This window comes from Numida meleagris, chromosome 10 (assembly GCF_002078875.1).
Source record: "Numida meleagris isolate 19003 breed g44 Domestic line chromosome 10, NumMel1.0, whole genome shotgun sequence".
Classification (NCBI taxonomy): Eukaryota; Metazoa; Chordata; class Aves; order Galliformes; family Numididae; genus Numida; species Numida meleagris.
This window is the reverse complement of record NC_034418.1, coordinates 6903660-6920720: the sequence shown is the minus strand read 5'-3', so window position 1 is coordinate 6920720 and position 17061 is coordinate 6903660. Positions and strand designations below refer to the sequence as shown.

Genomic DNA, 17061 nt, shown 5'->3' with positions numbered 1-17061 from the left:
TAATATCAAAATGCTAAGATTAGAATGCTGATTTTCTTCCTTTTAGCTGTAGCTAAAAGAATGGAAATAGTGACTAAACATCCTTACAGACAGAGGCTTCTGTTCACAAACAGCGGTATTCAGTTTCACAAGTTACGAGGCAAAGGTTAATGTCTAGACAGATAAATGGCTGTATCTGCTTGTAATTTTAGTATGTTATAGTTGTTTTATACATAAATTTCTGCAGAGTCTGTCTTACAGAGGACTCTTTTATTGAGACGTGTTCCATAATAACCAGATGGGAATAAAAACAGGTTTATCTAGATTTGTATTTTTAATGTGAAATACTAGGTTATTGTTTGTTGTCACCCCACACGTGACGTTAGCATTCTTTATTCACTTTGGAGATCTTGAGTCTGATTCGTAGTATATAATAGATACTGGTTCATCTCTAATAAATGACAACGTATTGAAGGCTTAGACTGTTACACATGGGAAGAGTAAATTTATACCTAGGCGTTTTTTATCCTAAAATTCATAGCTCACCTTTCTATTAAACATTGTCTGTGTAGCATATAAAATTATTTACTAGTGTAGTAAGCACCTTGTATAAAAAACAGAAAATTGTTGCAATGATTAGTTTGATCGAACTGCAAAATGATTCACTTTATGAACTTCAATTCTGCTTCTGTCTCATAATTTTTTGATAGCATTTTATAGGATCCTTTCATGCTTTTGGCAAGGTTGACTGTATGCAGATGGAGAATGAAGTGACATGCTAGTATAATAGCTCCCCCGTGCAGATTCTGGGGTGGTAATAAATGTTATGTAGTGTACTTCTCAGTGGATAGGAGCGTACTCATTCACTGTGGAATGAGGCTCTGCACAAAAGCAGTGAGGTGACTAACTAGTGCATGCTGGCTGCTCCAGTCTCTAGCAGCTGTCTCATGAAGGTGGTAATAGGCAAGCTAAAATTCTGTTGCATTTCTGGCTGTTTGAAAGATCTCACCAACCTTTATCTTTGCTCAGATCCACAATTAAATATGGTAACTTCAATTTTTTTTCCATCAGTAGCTAAATATTACCTGTCATCCTGCTTGTTTTAGACTGTATGAAAGCAGATCGTAGGACAAAGCTGGCCTGTTCTGCGTATGCTTTGGGAGGGTCGTGAGATAGGCACTTGTAGTTCAGCACTTCATGTAATTCAGCACTTTATGTATCTCCTTCTTCTGAGTGACCAGCATTTTATACTATTAACTACTGTATTTTGTTTAGTTAGGCACAAGCAGAAGAGGCTGTGATAAATGCAGCAAAGAATGTATCTATACAGATGTAAAATGGGATTCCTCTATGCATTGAGAAGCTTTACTGGCTTTGCTGAATAGTTCAGATACCTTTTTGTTCCATTGTACTGTTCCAGTTCACGTTTCATCATGTTTCAACATATTTGGAATTTTAACCTAACTTGTAAAATGCTTGTGTGAGCTCTATTGTGGTGACAAAAAGCCATTATTATTATTTATTATTAAAATGTTCGTATCGATAAGGTTCCCAAATCTGCTTCTGCTTGTTCATACAATACAAAGATGCTTGTACTGATTCATGCAAAATGCCTGTAAGCCATTAAGTTTCCATATACTTAGGTGCATATGTAGTTTATCTTCCCAGACCAACTAGCGCACCACGGAACTTGAATTTACATCTGCTGATACAATTGCTTGCATTAGTTTAGGTGCATATTCTGTACTTTTTATCTACTAGTTCCAGAAAGTTGTTCAAAAGTGGAGGAATAGTGGACTGCTTATTCTTGTATTTTCCTTTGCGGTTGTCTTTTGAATGCTTCTACTCCTTTTTCATGCATCTGAGCCACGTTTTTCCCATCATGTATTTATTTCTCACAGACGCACCTACGTTGGCAGCATGCCTGGCAGGATCATCAACGGCCTGAAGACTGTTGGGGTTAATAATCCCGTGTTCCTTTTAGATGAGGTTGATAAACTGGGGAAGAGCTTGCAGGGAGATCCTGCAGCAGCCTTACTAGAGGTGAGAGATATCAAATTACTAGCATTTTTTCATTTGTAACTAAAAAGAATTAAAATACCATACCTTGAAAGTAAGAACCACCCAAGGAAAAAGCGCACGACTGTGTCAGCTTCGTTGTTCAAATACCAGCTACTGTGTTTTGAAGATTTTCAGTTTCTCTCAATTTCTTGTGTACAACTCGAATGCTTTCATACAGTCTAAGAAAGATGCTTTTATTAAGTAATCTGTACTTCAGTACAAAGATGTATGTAGTGCGAAGTCTTTGTGTATTTTAAGACTGTTCAGCTCTTAAATTGAGGGATTTTTAAGACGTTGACTTTTATTAACCAAATGCTGCTACCGCTAAGAAAGAACTGTATACTAGCCAGAAGACAGCTGGACTCTTTCAAGTTTTCCCTTTCTTTCTTCAAACAATTTTAATACATTTCTGAAGCTTTTAGTGGTACAAACTTGTACTGGAGCTAAGCACCTTAGCTTGCATGTTGTATGGCCTTCTTCATGTTCTGTTAGCAGCATATTGAATTAATGTTGTTATTCCTAAACCAGAGTTATTCATTTAAGTCATAGTTTACCACTCCTTGACTGATTTTGTTGTAATGAGTGTCTTTGTTTTCTGTAAGAGTCAGCTATTAATTTTTCCAGGGAGTGTACATTTTCTTAAATTGTGGGGCTCAGACCAAGATGCAAATGACTCTAATTTTGAAGTGCGTGGTATAGTTTTATCACAGAGAGTTTAGAGGTGTTAAAGAAGACTTTCTTAAAGTAAAATCAGGAGTTTAAAGTAAGGACTTAGGTGAAGGAGATACTCTGGCAATATTTTGTAAATTGATTAGCTATTGAGGTGTTATTAATTAGGTTTATTGGAATTTCAGGAGGCTAAAACTTGAGTCATGTGGAATCATGATGGAGATTAATTGAGGGCTATGCCTTGCAGGCTTTGTGCACCAGAGAGGTCTGCAGTATACGGATGTAATGAGTTGCTCAAATCTTCTTCCTCCCTTCAGTTGCTCTGGAGGATGAAACACGAGAATATCACAGTATGCTTCCTTCTCCCAATGACTTGTATATTGAGCAGTTCTGCTCTAGTAGATTGGTAGAAGAGGAGGAGTACCTCTTTGAATAGGGGGAAGAGAGAAAGAAGAGCCTTGCCCTTCCTTGGTATAATAGTGCTGAAGATTGTTCCCGTCTTACTGTCCTAGCACTGCTGAAGAGGAAGGGAAGGGCTGAGGAGGGTAGCAGCATAGCAAGAGTGGCTAAACTGAAACACTTACAGCTTTCCAGAGCAGACATAGCACTAGTGCACTTAATGGTTTTGGTATTGTGTATGTTTAGAAGTTCATTATACTGATTTATTGTTGCAGTGTCTAAAACTTCTGTGTGCTTTGAGTATGGAAAATGTTACTTGCAGTAACATTTAGGAGTCATATGCTCATCTGTGACTTTCTACAAATAAAACATCATTTGACATTCTACAGATGTCATTGTTCTCCTCCTGCTGGGTAGTATAGAAGTACTATTTTGGCAAAGCCAGTTGGTTCTTTTAAAGTCAGTATTTGAACAGGTTAGGTTTGAGAGCAGTGTTTTGAGCTTGGTTTGTTAACATGTACTAGCAGTAAATTAAATGCGCTAGAAAATTCCGTGGCTTCACTTTTTTAGCTTTTAAAAATGGCAGTTACGGTTCTTTATCTGTGTGTTTCTCAAGTGCGTGGTATACATTCCTAGACTGCAAAGAAAATAAGAAGGGAGTCTAGCAAATATTTAAATACATTTTCTTTATATTTTTATCTTACAAGATTTTATTTAATTTTTGCTGTTAATTGCAGTGTGATCTGTTTCTGCATTTGCTGCTATTTATTTTGTCATTTCTCCTTTAGATGTTAAACTAAACTGACCTTACCCTAGTCAACGCATGGAAAAAATTATACCTGAAAATCAAATTCCTTTAGCTAGCGGACTGTGGATTGCTGGGCAGTCCGTTGCTAATGAAGCAGTGATTTGGCATTTCCTGGAGAAGAGAATAATTTGGTTTTTTGAAGTGTTCTGGTTATGAGTCTTGAACATTAACATTAATCTGTTAACATTGTTAATTTTATTCAAACTTTGTTTTGTTTTTTTTTAAATGTATTTTTCCTTCTCTGTCCTGCAGCAGATAAATGATCATTTCTGTCCTTTTCCTGACATGTCAAACATGTGAAAGCAAATTAAACGGATTTGGTTTTGAATTATTTGCATTTGAATTTTTGATTATTTTTTTTACTGCTTTGGGAGTACAGTGTTTTCAGCATTTTAGAGCCTTTTTCTTAGTGATACGCAACTCATCTTCTGCTGTGAATTATTGTAGCCAAGGTTCATCAGGTTAGCTTCCAACTGTCTGCTTGGGCTGCAGTCTTTATGTGGGTTATTGCTAATGGACCAAAGGTTGCATATGGAGAAGTAATTGCTCTATTAACCATGTCTGGGCTGCTCCCATGTGAGATCTGTATAAACCATTGACATCCCTACTGCTGTCTAAACATCCTGAAGCAGGTGCTTACCTCTTCAAATGGAGAACTCATGCTTGAACGTAACAGCTTAATTTTCGTCTGCTTTTTGTGGTTTACATTGTTGGAAAGTGTGTCTGGAATGCACAAAGATAACTATTGTGTAGGAAAGCTAACAGCAGTAAGCGATCGCCTAGATGACACTCTTGTTTTTCAGATTTCTGTTTCTTTTTGCTAAGTGCTGTCATTACATATAAGTGGTATGTCCTTTCATCCTTACTGTGCAGGTGTGTTAGACGCTGACTGTCTACAGCAGGGTATATTCAAGAGGGAAACTGCCATACTCTGTGAGCTTGGAAGCAAAGCTCAGTGTTTCATAATTACTGAGTATGAGTTGAGTTCTAGTGCTACTGCAGAGCTGTTGCTTAAGCAAAGCTGAATGTCGTCTTATCCCCGGTTACTGTTCATCAACAAGGGAATGCTTTAGTCTAAATTTAGGTGACCTCAGTTTAAAACAGAAGAAAATAGAAATGAATTCAAGTACTTGATAGTGAGTATTTGTATGCAGGAAATTAGACCAGGAACATAGCCAGGCAATTAAATGTTCATGGAACTTCTAGATTTTGTGGTAATAAAATGCTGATACAGAGAAGCCTTTGTATGTATGTGAGCTGTCAACCATAAATTAATCAAGATGTTTTGTTCACTGAATGTTCTTTTTGTACTTAATATTTTTCTATTCGTTGAGTATCTGAGAACTTTTGAACTTGAACTTTGGCACAGATACCTAGCTAAAGAACAGTTCTGTTTGGTTTGGAAAATATGTTCTAATTGTGCGGGAATGGTCCTGTTTTACGTCTTACTCTAAGAAATGGTTATTGTTACAAAGAATTATTAGTCTATAGAAACTAAAGCCCATATGTGAAATATCACATATGTTCAGCTTGTTTTACTTTTATCGGCTAGCATTATTTGTACATGAGTACAGCAGCATCACTATTTTATATATAGCTTAATGTTCTAATGAGCAGTCCAGCACTTTGTAGAAGTTTTAAGAATTTCTAGTTACAGGCTACCAGAAGAAAGAGATAAATGTAAATATAACACTTACTGTAACAAAAAAAATCCAAACTGAGTCTGTGAGAATACATTGGTTTTCAGCATCTTTGGATGTAATTTTAAATGCTTGAGCTAATAGACTGGAATTTTGTGGAAATACTGTGTTGCAAGTGTAAAATAAAATAGGCCAGCTGAATTAGGATTTGTTGTTCAAATCAGTTTTGAAAGTTTTTCAAGAGTACACTTTGAATGGAAGACTAATGTTTGATATAGATCAGCTGTCTGAAGAAAGTTGTAGATACTCTGCTAGGATGCATTGTTTGTGATTGCGTCCCCTGCGTTTTAGGACTAGATCTTAGGACCAGTTGAGGTAAGAGGCAACTTCCTAAGCTCTCTTAGCTCTACTGATGGAATCATTCATCAGTGCACTTGACTGGTCAGCAAACTTCATGGCCTGTGCTTTTGTCAGTAAAGAAGGGAGAAAAGGATAGCAGCTGTCTGCTGGAGAGACTAAGAAAAGAAGCTTTTCAGTAGCTTGTAGCCAGTGAACAATAACGCTCACAGAGTTACAGTCGTAGTGATGTAGAATTTAGGTATATGCTTCAGTATGTTTAAATATTTCAACATTAAGGAGGGAGTATGATTTGTATTTTACTGTAGCCACAGTACAGTTCCAAATATTAATCTAAAATCTTTGCATTGCATCAAAATGAAATCAGAAATTGTTCTACTTAAGAGAAGTTCTGCTTTGTTTTCAGTATGTTGGGGGGGAAAAAAAAAGACTATCCAGAATTGCGTCTGTCCTACCTAGCTAAGAAGAGTTCAAATTCAGTTTTTTAGAATTATCAACACTGTTCTTGGCTATGATTCAAGTTACTAAGACAGGTGCATTCATTCTGGTATAGACAGATAAATTATTTTGACAGCAGTGTGCCATTTCTCAGGAGATGCTACGGTCCTATTATTTGTTACACAAGAATTATTCATGTCAGTTGTAGCACTGATAATTCATTATGTGGGAAGAAAAAGCATGGCAATGCTTTAAGAGGGGATGGAAAAAGAAGTTGGTACATAAATGGTAGTGAAGAACAATTTCTGGTTGCATGAGTGGGAGCACAGTGAATGGGAACAATCACTGTGGGTTTATACCAGGGCAAATAATTCCTGACTGACCAGACTGCTGCTTACGATGGAGAGATTACTGAATTTGTGGACAGAGAGAGAGCAGTGAATGTAACTTACCTTGACATTAGCAAGACTTCCAGCAGTTTTGCCCACAACATCCTTCTATCTAAATTGTAATGTTACAGTGTGTTGGGGTGACAACTGATTGCGTGCGTGATTAGGCTCAGACCACAGTAGTTAATAGATCCTACTCTGTCAGCATGCCTGTAATATATTGAGTGCCAGAGTACCACAGGCTGTACAGGAAGCAGTCCTGTTGTTGCTATTATCAGTAACCTCAAGGAGGTGAGGGCATGCACTTGCATCACATTAGCAGATGATGCCAAATTAAGGAGGACCAGTCAATAGGCCTTAGGGTAGGGCTGCCATCCAGAGGGACCTAGACAGGCTCGAAGCACGGGCCAGCAGGAACCTGAAAAATTCAGCAAGGACAAGTGCAAAGCCCTGAGCACAGAGAGGAGCAACTTTATGCAAGGATACAAGCTGAGGACTGGCTGGCTGTGAGCAGCTCTGTTGAAAAGGAGCTGGAGTCCTTGTTAACACTAAGATGAACGTGAGCCAACAGTGTACTCCAGCAGCTAAGATGGCAAACAGCATCAAGAGTTGTGTTAACAGGAATATAGCCCATAAATCAAGGGACGTGATTATCCCCTTTACTTGGCACTCATTAGGCTGCATCTAGAATACTGCACCACACTTTGGGTTTCCTAAAGCGAACAAGATATCAAGAGAATACATGGAACGTTAATTTGAAAGCCTGTTATTAATACATTAAATTATATCAGTCATGAACAATATTAGTATAAGATAATCCTTTGAAAAAGAAATAAGAAGAAAAGACTTTGCATTGAGAATACTTATTCAGATATGTTTGCAGTCAAATTTCTCTTTACCTCTGTATAAATTGGCTAGAAATGTTTGTCTCTGACAACATGAACTAAATGTGGTAGTGTATTTTAAGGTTTCTATTTTGTGACCTAGCCAAAATAGAAATTGATAATTTCATATTTGGAGGAAAACAGTGGAGAGAATTTTATTTTGTCCATTTGGTGAAGAAAAGCAAACACTTTTTAATAGTTGTGCTATTCGTGTAAGTATACTGATAATGGAAGGAAATGTTACCTTCCAACAGTGTAAGTCATAAAGATAGCTAGAATCTTGGATGTAGAGTTAAGCTGCTCACAGTGACCTCAGTGTCATGAAGGAGAGGTCCTGCGTGGGACCTCTTCAGCCTTTGGAACCAGCTGCCTGTCTAATGGTAGGCTGTCTGCAGTGGTTGGAGCTATTGCTGGTATTGTGTATTAGAAAACTTGGAAAGTTGTCAGGAGGTTTTTTTTTTAAAAAAAAAAAAAAGGTTAAAAAAATGCTTTTTGGTATGTGATATGAAATCTTGTTCAAAGTAATCCGTGTTAAGGTATAGTGAACTGTCAGTAATATTCATAGTGTATTTTATAAATGAGAGGTGAGATTGACAGATTTAAGTAGAGTTTTTAAGTAGAGTTTTAGCAAAATGCTTATATTTTATTTACTTCTAATTAATTTTATGTTAACTCTTGTTAAGGTCTTGGATCCAGAACAAAACCACAGTTTCACCGATCACTACTTAAATGTAGCCTTTGATCTGTCCCAAGTCCTTTTTATAGCTACAGCCAATACTACAGCAACTATCCCACCTGCTCTGCTCGACAGGATGGAAGTCATTCAAGTTCCAGGTAACGCTGAAGTATTTCATTAAAATGGCTATTGCAAGTCCTTAAACGATGTTTTACCTGCAATAAAAAGCATTTCTTTAAGCTTCCTAGGAAGCTAGATTTTTTGGATTAGCCAAAATCATCAAAAGAGACTACTTGCAATGCTTCTGTTACAGCCTGTGTCACTTAAGAAGTGATAGTATGAGAAGACCACTTACTGAACTAAACTGTTTTCTGGAATTATGTTTTCTCATTGGTGTGAAGTAACGCAGTAAACTGAGGGCTGGATCTTCAGAGAAATACAGCAGGTCTAAGTTTGAGGCCTTACCTTTACAACCTAAACTGGGGGCCTGCCTTCCATATACAGTAGCTAGTTTTGTTTCTGTGGCACTTACCAGGTTGTGGGAAAACTGGGTTCTACTTTTTGTGCTGAAAACTATTTGTGTCCTGTTATATTAAATGATTTGATAATACACTGCACCTATCCCTTTCCATTTATAATGACTGCCCTAATGATTAAGATACAACTACCTAGGGTGGCTACCACCATGCAAGGCATCAAAACAACTTTTAGGAGCACTGAAATAGTGACCAATGATGTCTTTTCTTCACATGTATGCATACATATGATGTCTGGTTTCCTAGACATATACAGAATATATTTATATTAGGGAAGTAAAGAACTTGTGCATCCTGATGGCATGTACTTGAACAGAGAATTTCTTTAACAGGAGTGATTTCTAGGTACGTGTGTCTAGCAGTTTAGGAACCTAGAACTTAACTTCCATAAATGTAAATGAGAATGTTTTTCTCATTCTTCTCAAGTCTTACTTTAGGGCCCTGTGTCATTTTTGTTTTTAAGGTAATTATCTTTTAAATTCTATCAGAAAGAAGAAATTTGATGATATTATAGCGTATAAGCAAACAGATGAGTAAAAATATTCTTTTTCTTTTGAAGGATATACACAAGAAGAAAAAATTGAAATTGCTCATAGACACTTGATTCCTAAACAACTTGAACAGCACGGCCTTACTCCACAGCAGATACAGATTCCACAAGTAACCACTTTAGACATAATTACGAGGTAAATCTGTTATTAATTGCTTTAAGTTTTCAGTAACTTATTTTTCTGGTAAGTAGCAGATTTTAAAGTGCTAATACAAAGCATTTCGTAAGATCTGTTGTCCTTAGCAGGTTCAGAAGTTCAACAACTAGTAATTTTTGGAATTTCTGTTTCTGTGCTCAGTTGGATTCTGCTTTCTAAACTGAGCCCTTCTTCCTCTTCCTTCCCTAGAGAATTCAATGTTTTCAATTCTCAGAGCATGGCTCTCAATCAGTTGTGTTGGCACAATGGATAAGGCAGTGTAAATAAATAGAAACACTTGATGCTAATATTGCTGCAGTATTCAATACGTACATCCATGGTTTTGGCAACAGACAACTTTTTTTTTTTAAGAATAAAGTTTTATTTCTGTTGTCTTCATAGATTAAAAAAGGAATTATCGTATTGTTTCTTGTAATTGATGGACCACATTTGTCTGAAACTGCAATTAGTTAAAAATTAAAAATGCATTTTTCAAATAGCTTTTATTAGTTAGAACTGCTGTGTTCATTGAACATATGAATCAGAACATTTTTTGAACTTGAAAGTGACTTGGTTACAATGGAATAAGTGTATTGGTAATGAATGAAGTATTTTAAGACCAGGAACATAATTTTGGCATTTAGCAAGTGCTTTTGCCTGGCGTTTCTTTTTAATTCGTAGATTAAAAGAAAATATTCTTTTTCAGTCAATTCATATAATTTCAGTAATCTGTATTTTGAATTTAAAAATGTGTAGGTCTCTCTGAAAGTAATGTCTTCTATTTATTTTCATGGAAACTACAACAGATACTAAAAGCACAATAACACTGTTTGATAGAGCAAATTCTCAGCTACAGAACACTATTTTTCAATATAATCACACTTTGCCTTTTTGGCAGCGATGAACAAGAGCCTGCGTGCCATTCTCTTGTCCACTGGTACAGATTGTTATGACCTGCTGTTGCCACTGCTGAAACGTACCACTCACATCCACTGTTTGGTCTCCATTAATGTTCAGCAACTATCTGTGAATGTCAGTGGGGGCCATTTTTTCTGCATGGAGGAATTCAGTGACACACCCTTGCTTCATCTGCACTTCCATGTCAGACGCCATTTGTCAGACTGCCCCTCTGCTGCCATCTGTCACACGGCAACAACATGCCATGGAATATTGGTGGGAAGGTTCAGCCTCTACTGCCATCCCACCACTGTCAGCCTCTGACCTCGTGGGCCAACATCATGAAATAGAAGGCATTGTTTTTGGAGCAGCCATTGTAATATTCCCGTTTAATGCTGTATGCATTTGAGAAGAGCTCAGTGTTTTTGGAGCATTTTATGGTGTTCCCCTGAGGTTTGACTCCAAGTGTTGCTTATGTTTTTTTTTCCCCTCTCAGTAGTTTGTCTTTCTTAAATTTTATCAGCAAACAACAGTTATTTGGGTATTTGTATATGACAGCCCAAGGTCTTACTGCCTTCTACATTTCATTTGGATGTGTTTTTAAAAAGAAAATGTGTTTAAATTCAAAAGAAATGTTGCTTACAACTGGCTCTATGCTAGGTACACTAGGGAGGCAGGAGTCCGCTCTCTGGATCGAAAGCTGGGAGCTATTTGCAGAGCAGTGGCAGTGAAGGTGGCAGAAGGGCAACACAAAGAAACAAAGCCTGATCGTGCTGAACTGGGTGAAGGGGAAGGTGAGTATCTTTTCCATGTTTTACTAAAAAGGTCTCTTCTAACATTGCAGTCACTAGTTAGCTGATTTATCAACATCTTCTTTTTTTATGCTTCTCCAAAGGCTTTATTTTCAAAAGCTTTGCAAATAGAGTAACATTCTTATTATGCGCATTCAGGTAGTACTGAATTATGTCTTGGGACATAAAAGGAATAATTTCAGCCTGCCAGAGTGGTAACTGAGAAGGACAGTGGATCTGTTTGATGTCTTAGGTAGGCAGTTCTGATTTGTGTATCTTGTTGGGCTTTTTTTATGCAAATCTTTCCTTTTATTTTTCTTTAATAAAAATAAAGAAAATTTTATTTAATAAAAATGTTTTCTTTTATAAGTCGCTTTAGTTAATGTCTTTAAAGAGGTTCTTTAACTGTCCTCTGTGTGTTCTGTCAACTCAGAACTCAGTCCAGCTGGTTTTTTATACTTTAAAGTAAGTGACTGCTTGAAGATCTTTGAAATTAGAAAGGTTTGGCAGCTTTTTTTATGTGTCTTTGGCTGCAGCATATCCATCGCCTGAGGGCTTAGGGCCATTCATTTAACTTATTGGTTAGAGCACTATCCAAAGAAATGATGGTTCGGTGATCTTTAGTGATAGAGATATAGTGCTTTATTTATTTGTTTGTTTTTATTCGCTGTCTTGAAGAATAGGAAGCTTAGACTTCTCACTTAGCTCTGAACAGTGGAATTGATAATTTTGCACTTTAAAAGTCGTAGAATTTGTATTTGATCCAAGCGTGTAGTAGCACTTTGTCTCTTGGATTTTGTCATCTTCATTAAGCCTGTTCTTCTCCACATATACAGAAGACAGTGATGTATTATTCCCAGTGATCCAAAAATCTGTAAGCTTTGGTAGCAGCTGCAGCAGTTCAAGGTAGGTGAGAAGTGTGAAAGGACTAAATCTGAACCTGAGCTTATAAAAATGTGGCTATTTTTAAGAAAGCAAGAACTGCCAAGTGGCTGCTTACGTTTGCTTGAGACATGAAATACTAAACAGACCTATTGGTTTGATGTTGTGAAAGATTCCACAAGGAAGCCAGTGTCAAAAACTTGCAGGCTTTTCCCACAGCAAGAACAGTTCTGTGCTCATTTAGAGGAAGACAATTAAGGAGATCTGTTATCTTTTCCTATAAAATAAGGCAGCTTACAAGTCTGAATGGTGACCCCCTTACACTTCAGAGAGTAAAATCGAGGGAAGGAGATACAGTATTATTAATTAGAAGAGCATTTGAAGAAGAGTCTTACCCTAGAAATCTGTTTATTTACAGTCTTTCAGCTTTTCCTTGCCTTTTTCCCCTAACTTGGTATTTCGTTTCTGAAAATTAAATCTTCTTTTATGCTGTTGAGTTTTCTAAGATGATCAGTGTCTGTGGAAGCTACCTGTAATAACAGAAGTTTGCATTTGGTCTACAAACAAATGGTTGCTTAAGTGGATTCAGCTGAGTTTTCTCTGAAGGCTTTAGGTAATCTTTCACAGTAGCAATGGCTATGCGTGAGTGAATGACTGTGCAGTTTAAATTGTCCCATCTACATGTATATTTATTAATGCTTTCTGTTTATATTTATATGCATCCTCTCTTCTTTCTCCTTAATTTTTCTGAAGTCAGATTTGCATTTGTTGACGCTTCCATAGTAAATTCTACTGGCTCCTGAACTAGGATGCTGAGCCTTCAGGCTGTGGTAGCCATGCTCACTGGGAGTAGGCAAGATCAGTTTATCTTGGCCACTGCCACTTCTGTGATTCTGACCCGAGTCATATTTTTGAAGTATTTATTTGCACTGAAAGATAGCAAAATACATTTAAAAGATCTAATATGATTGTTGAATAGAAAACCTAGTATCATCCTGCTCTTCAAGTCTTCCGATAAAATAGAGGAAAAGTAGCTTCAGAGCACAATTCCACAACTGTAAGAGGAATCATTTTACTATTAAAGCACAGCATGAAAAGGAATTGCAGTAGATATTTTGATCCAGTGAGAGAGGCATTTTCAGTGTTAAAATTAGCACTGTGCTTGCAACTTAGGAGAGGTATTTACACTGTTAAAATTAGTGTGGGACTTGCAACTTACTGAAGTTAAGTAGAAACAGCAAGCTAAGCCCTCCAAAAGAGGGCAAACTGCTAGCACGTTTGGTTGACACTTGATTTGGAGCAGGCCCAAATCAAGATCAGATCTGTAGTTGTCTTTGTGCTTCTGGAATTGAAATTATCCATAAGAAAAAGCTGTCTTAATAAAATAAAGTCCAAAGGAGAAGTGGACCTTTAGTTAACCCACAGTATTACAAAGACACATAGAGAATGGTGCGGTCAACAAAATGTTGCTTATTTTCTACTGATAATGTGCTCATATTCGATCGTAGTTTTAGCAGAATATGTCATTTATTAGGAGTGTATGAGAGTGGGACACTTATAAAAATATATATATATTTTTTTTTTTTGTTTGACTTTTGTCCAGTCTGGAAACACCTGAGCATTTAAAACAAAACCTGGAAATAATCCCAAACTCTCAGTGCCTGCAAGTTGATGCAAACCATGGGATTTGTAGCCTAAATCTCTTCATTTCTTTCTTTGATTGTATTGGATCTTTTTTTTCCTATTGATGAGTGGACATTTTTGCTGTTGTGTGCAGAGACAATGAATTTTGATTTCATGTAGTTAAAGACTGGAAGAACTGTTGGTCAAGTTGTTGTGTAAACATAATTGTGAAAATTAATAGTTTAATTTTAAACTATTTCCTGTTTCATTTATTTATTTTTATCTGTATAAAACAATGTAATTCATTTTTGCTTTAAACGTTTGTTAGTGGTGAAGGTGAAAGAAACGAGGTGCTAGAACCACAAAATTTCCATCATTGTATTGGTTAAATCAGATCATTAAAGTGGGGCAAGTGTTTCCAAGTCTTTGTAAACACGCGGCTTTTGACACTGTTCAGTAGTAGGCTCTAGAAGTGTAGGATGTCTGCTATGGCAGGACTGATGCAAGGAGATACTGACACTTCCCCAAACTGCGTGTCTGAAATACACTGGCAGCTTTGTATTGCCTTCCTTGCTCCTTTGACTCCTGGGCTTTATGACGAAGTTGGCAAGTGGAGGACTGTTAGTTTGCGTCAGTCATTGGATTTGTATGGTAAGCTTCAGCAAAAGCAAGTGGAGTCATCTTTCAGACCTCTCCAGAGGGGTCTTGTGTACAGTAACATCATCCTTGTATACAGTGACACACACTACCTGCTATTTTACTGAAACACTATCTGAGGTTTATGAGATGCTTCTCTAGTCTTTGACGCTAGAAATTCTAAGAGTCACAAAAACATCTGAGACTCTTTCCTATTTTAGAACAACTGCCTCGAGAGTACAGTGCAGCAGCTGAGTCCTAAGGCATCTTCTTGTGATACGGTAGTTGAAACCCAGAATGAAAAAATGTCTTTTAACTTCTACTATGATGCGTGGTTGTTCCTCCATGATCAGTGGGAACATGTGTATGTCACCATTAATGAAAATCTTAAGTGTTTGTGTCTTTATAGATTCTTTATAGTCATTGCTTCAGTAAAGGTGATGAAATCATCTTTATAATATGTAGCATGTATAGAACTAAGTGAAAAAAGAACAAGTAGAAATGCGAAATTACGTTGATTAGGTAGTAAAACCTTTTAAGTTCAGTTTTGTTTTGAAACATGAATTGCCATATCAAATGACCTGGGTTTTGAAGATCCATAGTAGTACAATTGAAATCTGAGTTGCAAGGAATAGCATACAGGGTTATGTTTCCTAGACTTGCTAGTATTTACGTATTTAAATTTATTGTGTACAGAAATAGTAGTTCAAAAACATGGAGACGTGCTGGCACAACAGGGAGGCCATCTGACTAAGGCAGTGTTTGCAGTAAAGGAATAGGATTTATGCATTGAGCAGAGAATTGTTGTACAGTGGAAGGATTAGTGGCTGTGGATAATACCTATTAGATTTGAATGCTGAATGAAAGCTGAGTTAGTATTTTAATAGTGATACTGACGTAGAATGTTTTCCTTGATACTGTATGACTGCATTTGTGAGAATTGTGCTGTGACAAAATTAACAGTAAAAACGTTTTCCTTGTGCATTAGGATTAATGAAAGAGTGGTTTGTATCTCATGAAATGAGACGTTTTCTCTTCATTCATTCTGAATGCAGTGCTGAGCACCTTTAACGTTACGTTAAATAGATCGGATCGTTGATTGGTGTTTTTCCACATCCGTATGAAGTTCTGTAACTTCAGTTATTTTACATGCATTAATATGCAAAGGAAGACAGTTTCTTCATTGAATGGTAAAAAAATTTCAAAGAAAGGAAGCAACTGTAAATAATTTTCCAAAATGTGCTGCAGAAGGCTTTGGGGCTCAGTTCCTGCATAATGAAGACTTGCTTAAAATGTGTCTTGATTTTGTATGTTTGGGATGAGATGAAGTATCTTCACTACGTGTCTGTGCACAGTGCTTAATGGCAGCCTCAGGGCAGGGAGGCATTGCTGTGAAACTCTGCTACAAAGCCTTACAAACATCTGGACTTTTGAAATATTTTTCATTTCTCTGATAAATGTTTCACTGAAGTATTGCTTGGGGCTCTCAAGAAAATAGCAGTGAGTCCTTTGCATCTGGATCAAATTCGATGGGCAGTCACTCCCTGCTTGCATTCTCTTTCTGTATACGGTCACTTAAGTATATGCACAGTGTAGGCCTAATACAAATGATGTTTAAAACAATTTTGAGACTTTGATATTTATATGGTCTTCATTACAGTTCATTTTTGTACAGAAAACAAACGTCGTAGAAAACCAAAATCTTACCACTAAGGAAACAATTGTATAATCAGCAACACAATCATACTTAAATTGGAGGAAGGAAAGAACACGCTTTGAATCCGTAACTATTGCTGTAATTGTCTGGTCCCTTCTTGATGAGCCTTGAGAATACTGTATTTGAAAGTGTTAGGCTGATTGGGCTTTATAGCCCTTCCTGGAGCATGCATCACACCTACAGATATATCTGAAAACAAATAATTTGATATTTGGAGTTCGTTTTGCTACCAGTGTTCATTGTTCAAGATGCCTTAGAAATACATCATTCAACAAAAGAGCAGAACCATGTTAAAGAATAATATATCAAGATAGATAGAAGCCATGGATGAAGGTAGTTATGGTGAAATTGTTTGGAGCTGGTTTTGTGAATTAAGATTTACGTTAAGTGAAGCCGTAGTAATCACAGAGACAAAAATCAAAGTGAAAAGTATAATGTGAGAATATTGCTACCTGTTGCTGCTATTTGACCTACTTAAAAATGTATTTGAGCAGGTGAGTTGTACATCTGTCAGTGGTCTAGATTAAATATTATCCTCATTGAACTGTTAGGACAAGTTTAGCCTAAGTAATTAAAATTTGGTACTGAATTACCTTTAACTTGTCAAGAATTTTGTGAAAGGTAACTTTAAGCTTTTTTTCATGAGCTTCTCAGGTAATTCCTCTTGAGTGTTTTCCTGTCATAATTTCTCTAATTCCTCTGTCAAAAAAGACTGTTACAAATCCTAAATTAGATTTCCTTCTCTTAGACTGCAAAGAACATGTTACAGAAGATGCAAAATCGGAATCCATCAGTGACACAGCTGACCTGGCTCTGCCGCCTGAAATGCCGATTTTAATTGATTTCCATGCTTTAAAAGACATCCTGGGGCCACCCATGTATGAAATGGAGGTAACATCCTCATTCGTTTCTGTTTGACTGTTGTTCCTGACTGTCTTAACTACTTGTCTATTTTATTGCTGTTGGCTGAATTTATACAATATTAACTTTTTA

At 36.8% G+C, this 17061-nt stretch overlaps 1 protein-coding gene across 2 annotated transcripts in view; it reads left to right on the top strand.

Annotated features, from left to right (window-relative positions):
• Positions 1 to 17061, top strand: part of LONP2 (lon peptidase 2, peroxisomal) — a 71318-nt gene that overhangs the window by 44309 nt on the left and 9948 nt on the right. For both annotated transcript variants that reach the window (XM_021408304.1, XM_021408303.1), the window contains 5 exons: positions 1881 to 2022; positions 8308 to 8458; positions 9396 to 9522; positions 11080 to 11213; positions 16817 to 16959. In XM_021408304.1, the coding sequence (XP_021263979.1) occupies positions 1881 to 2022; positions 8308 to 8458; positions 9396 to 9522; positions 11080 to 11213; positions 16817 to 16959 (697 nt within the window). The remainder of the gene's footprint in view (positions 1 to 1880; positions 2023 to 8307; positions 8459 to 9395; positions 9523 to 11079; positions 11214 to 16816; positions 16960 to 17061) is intronic.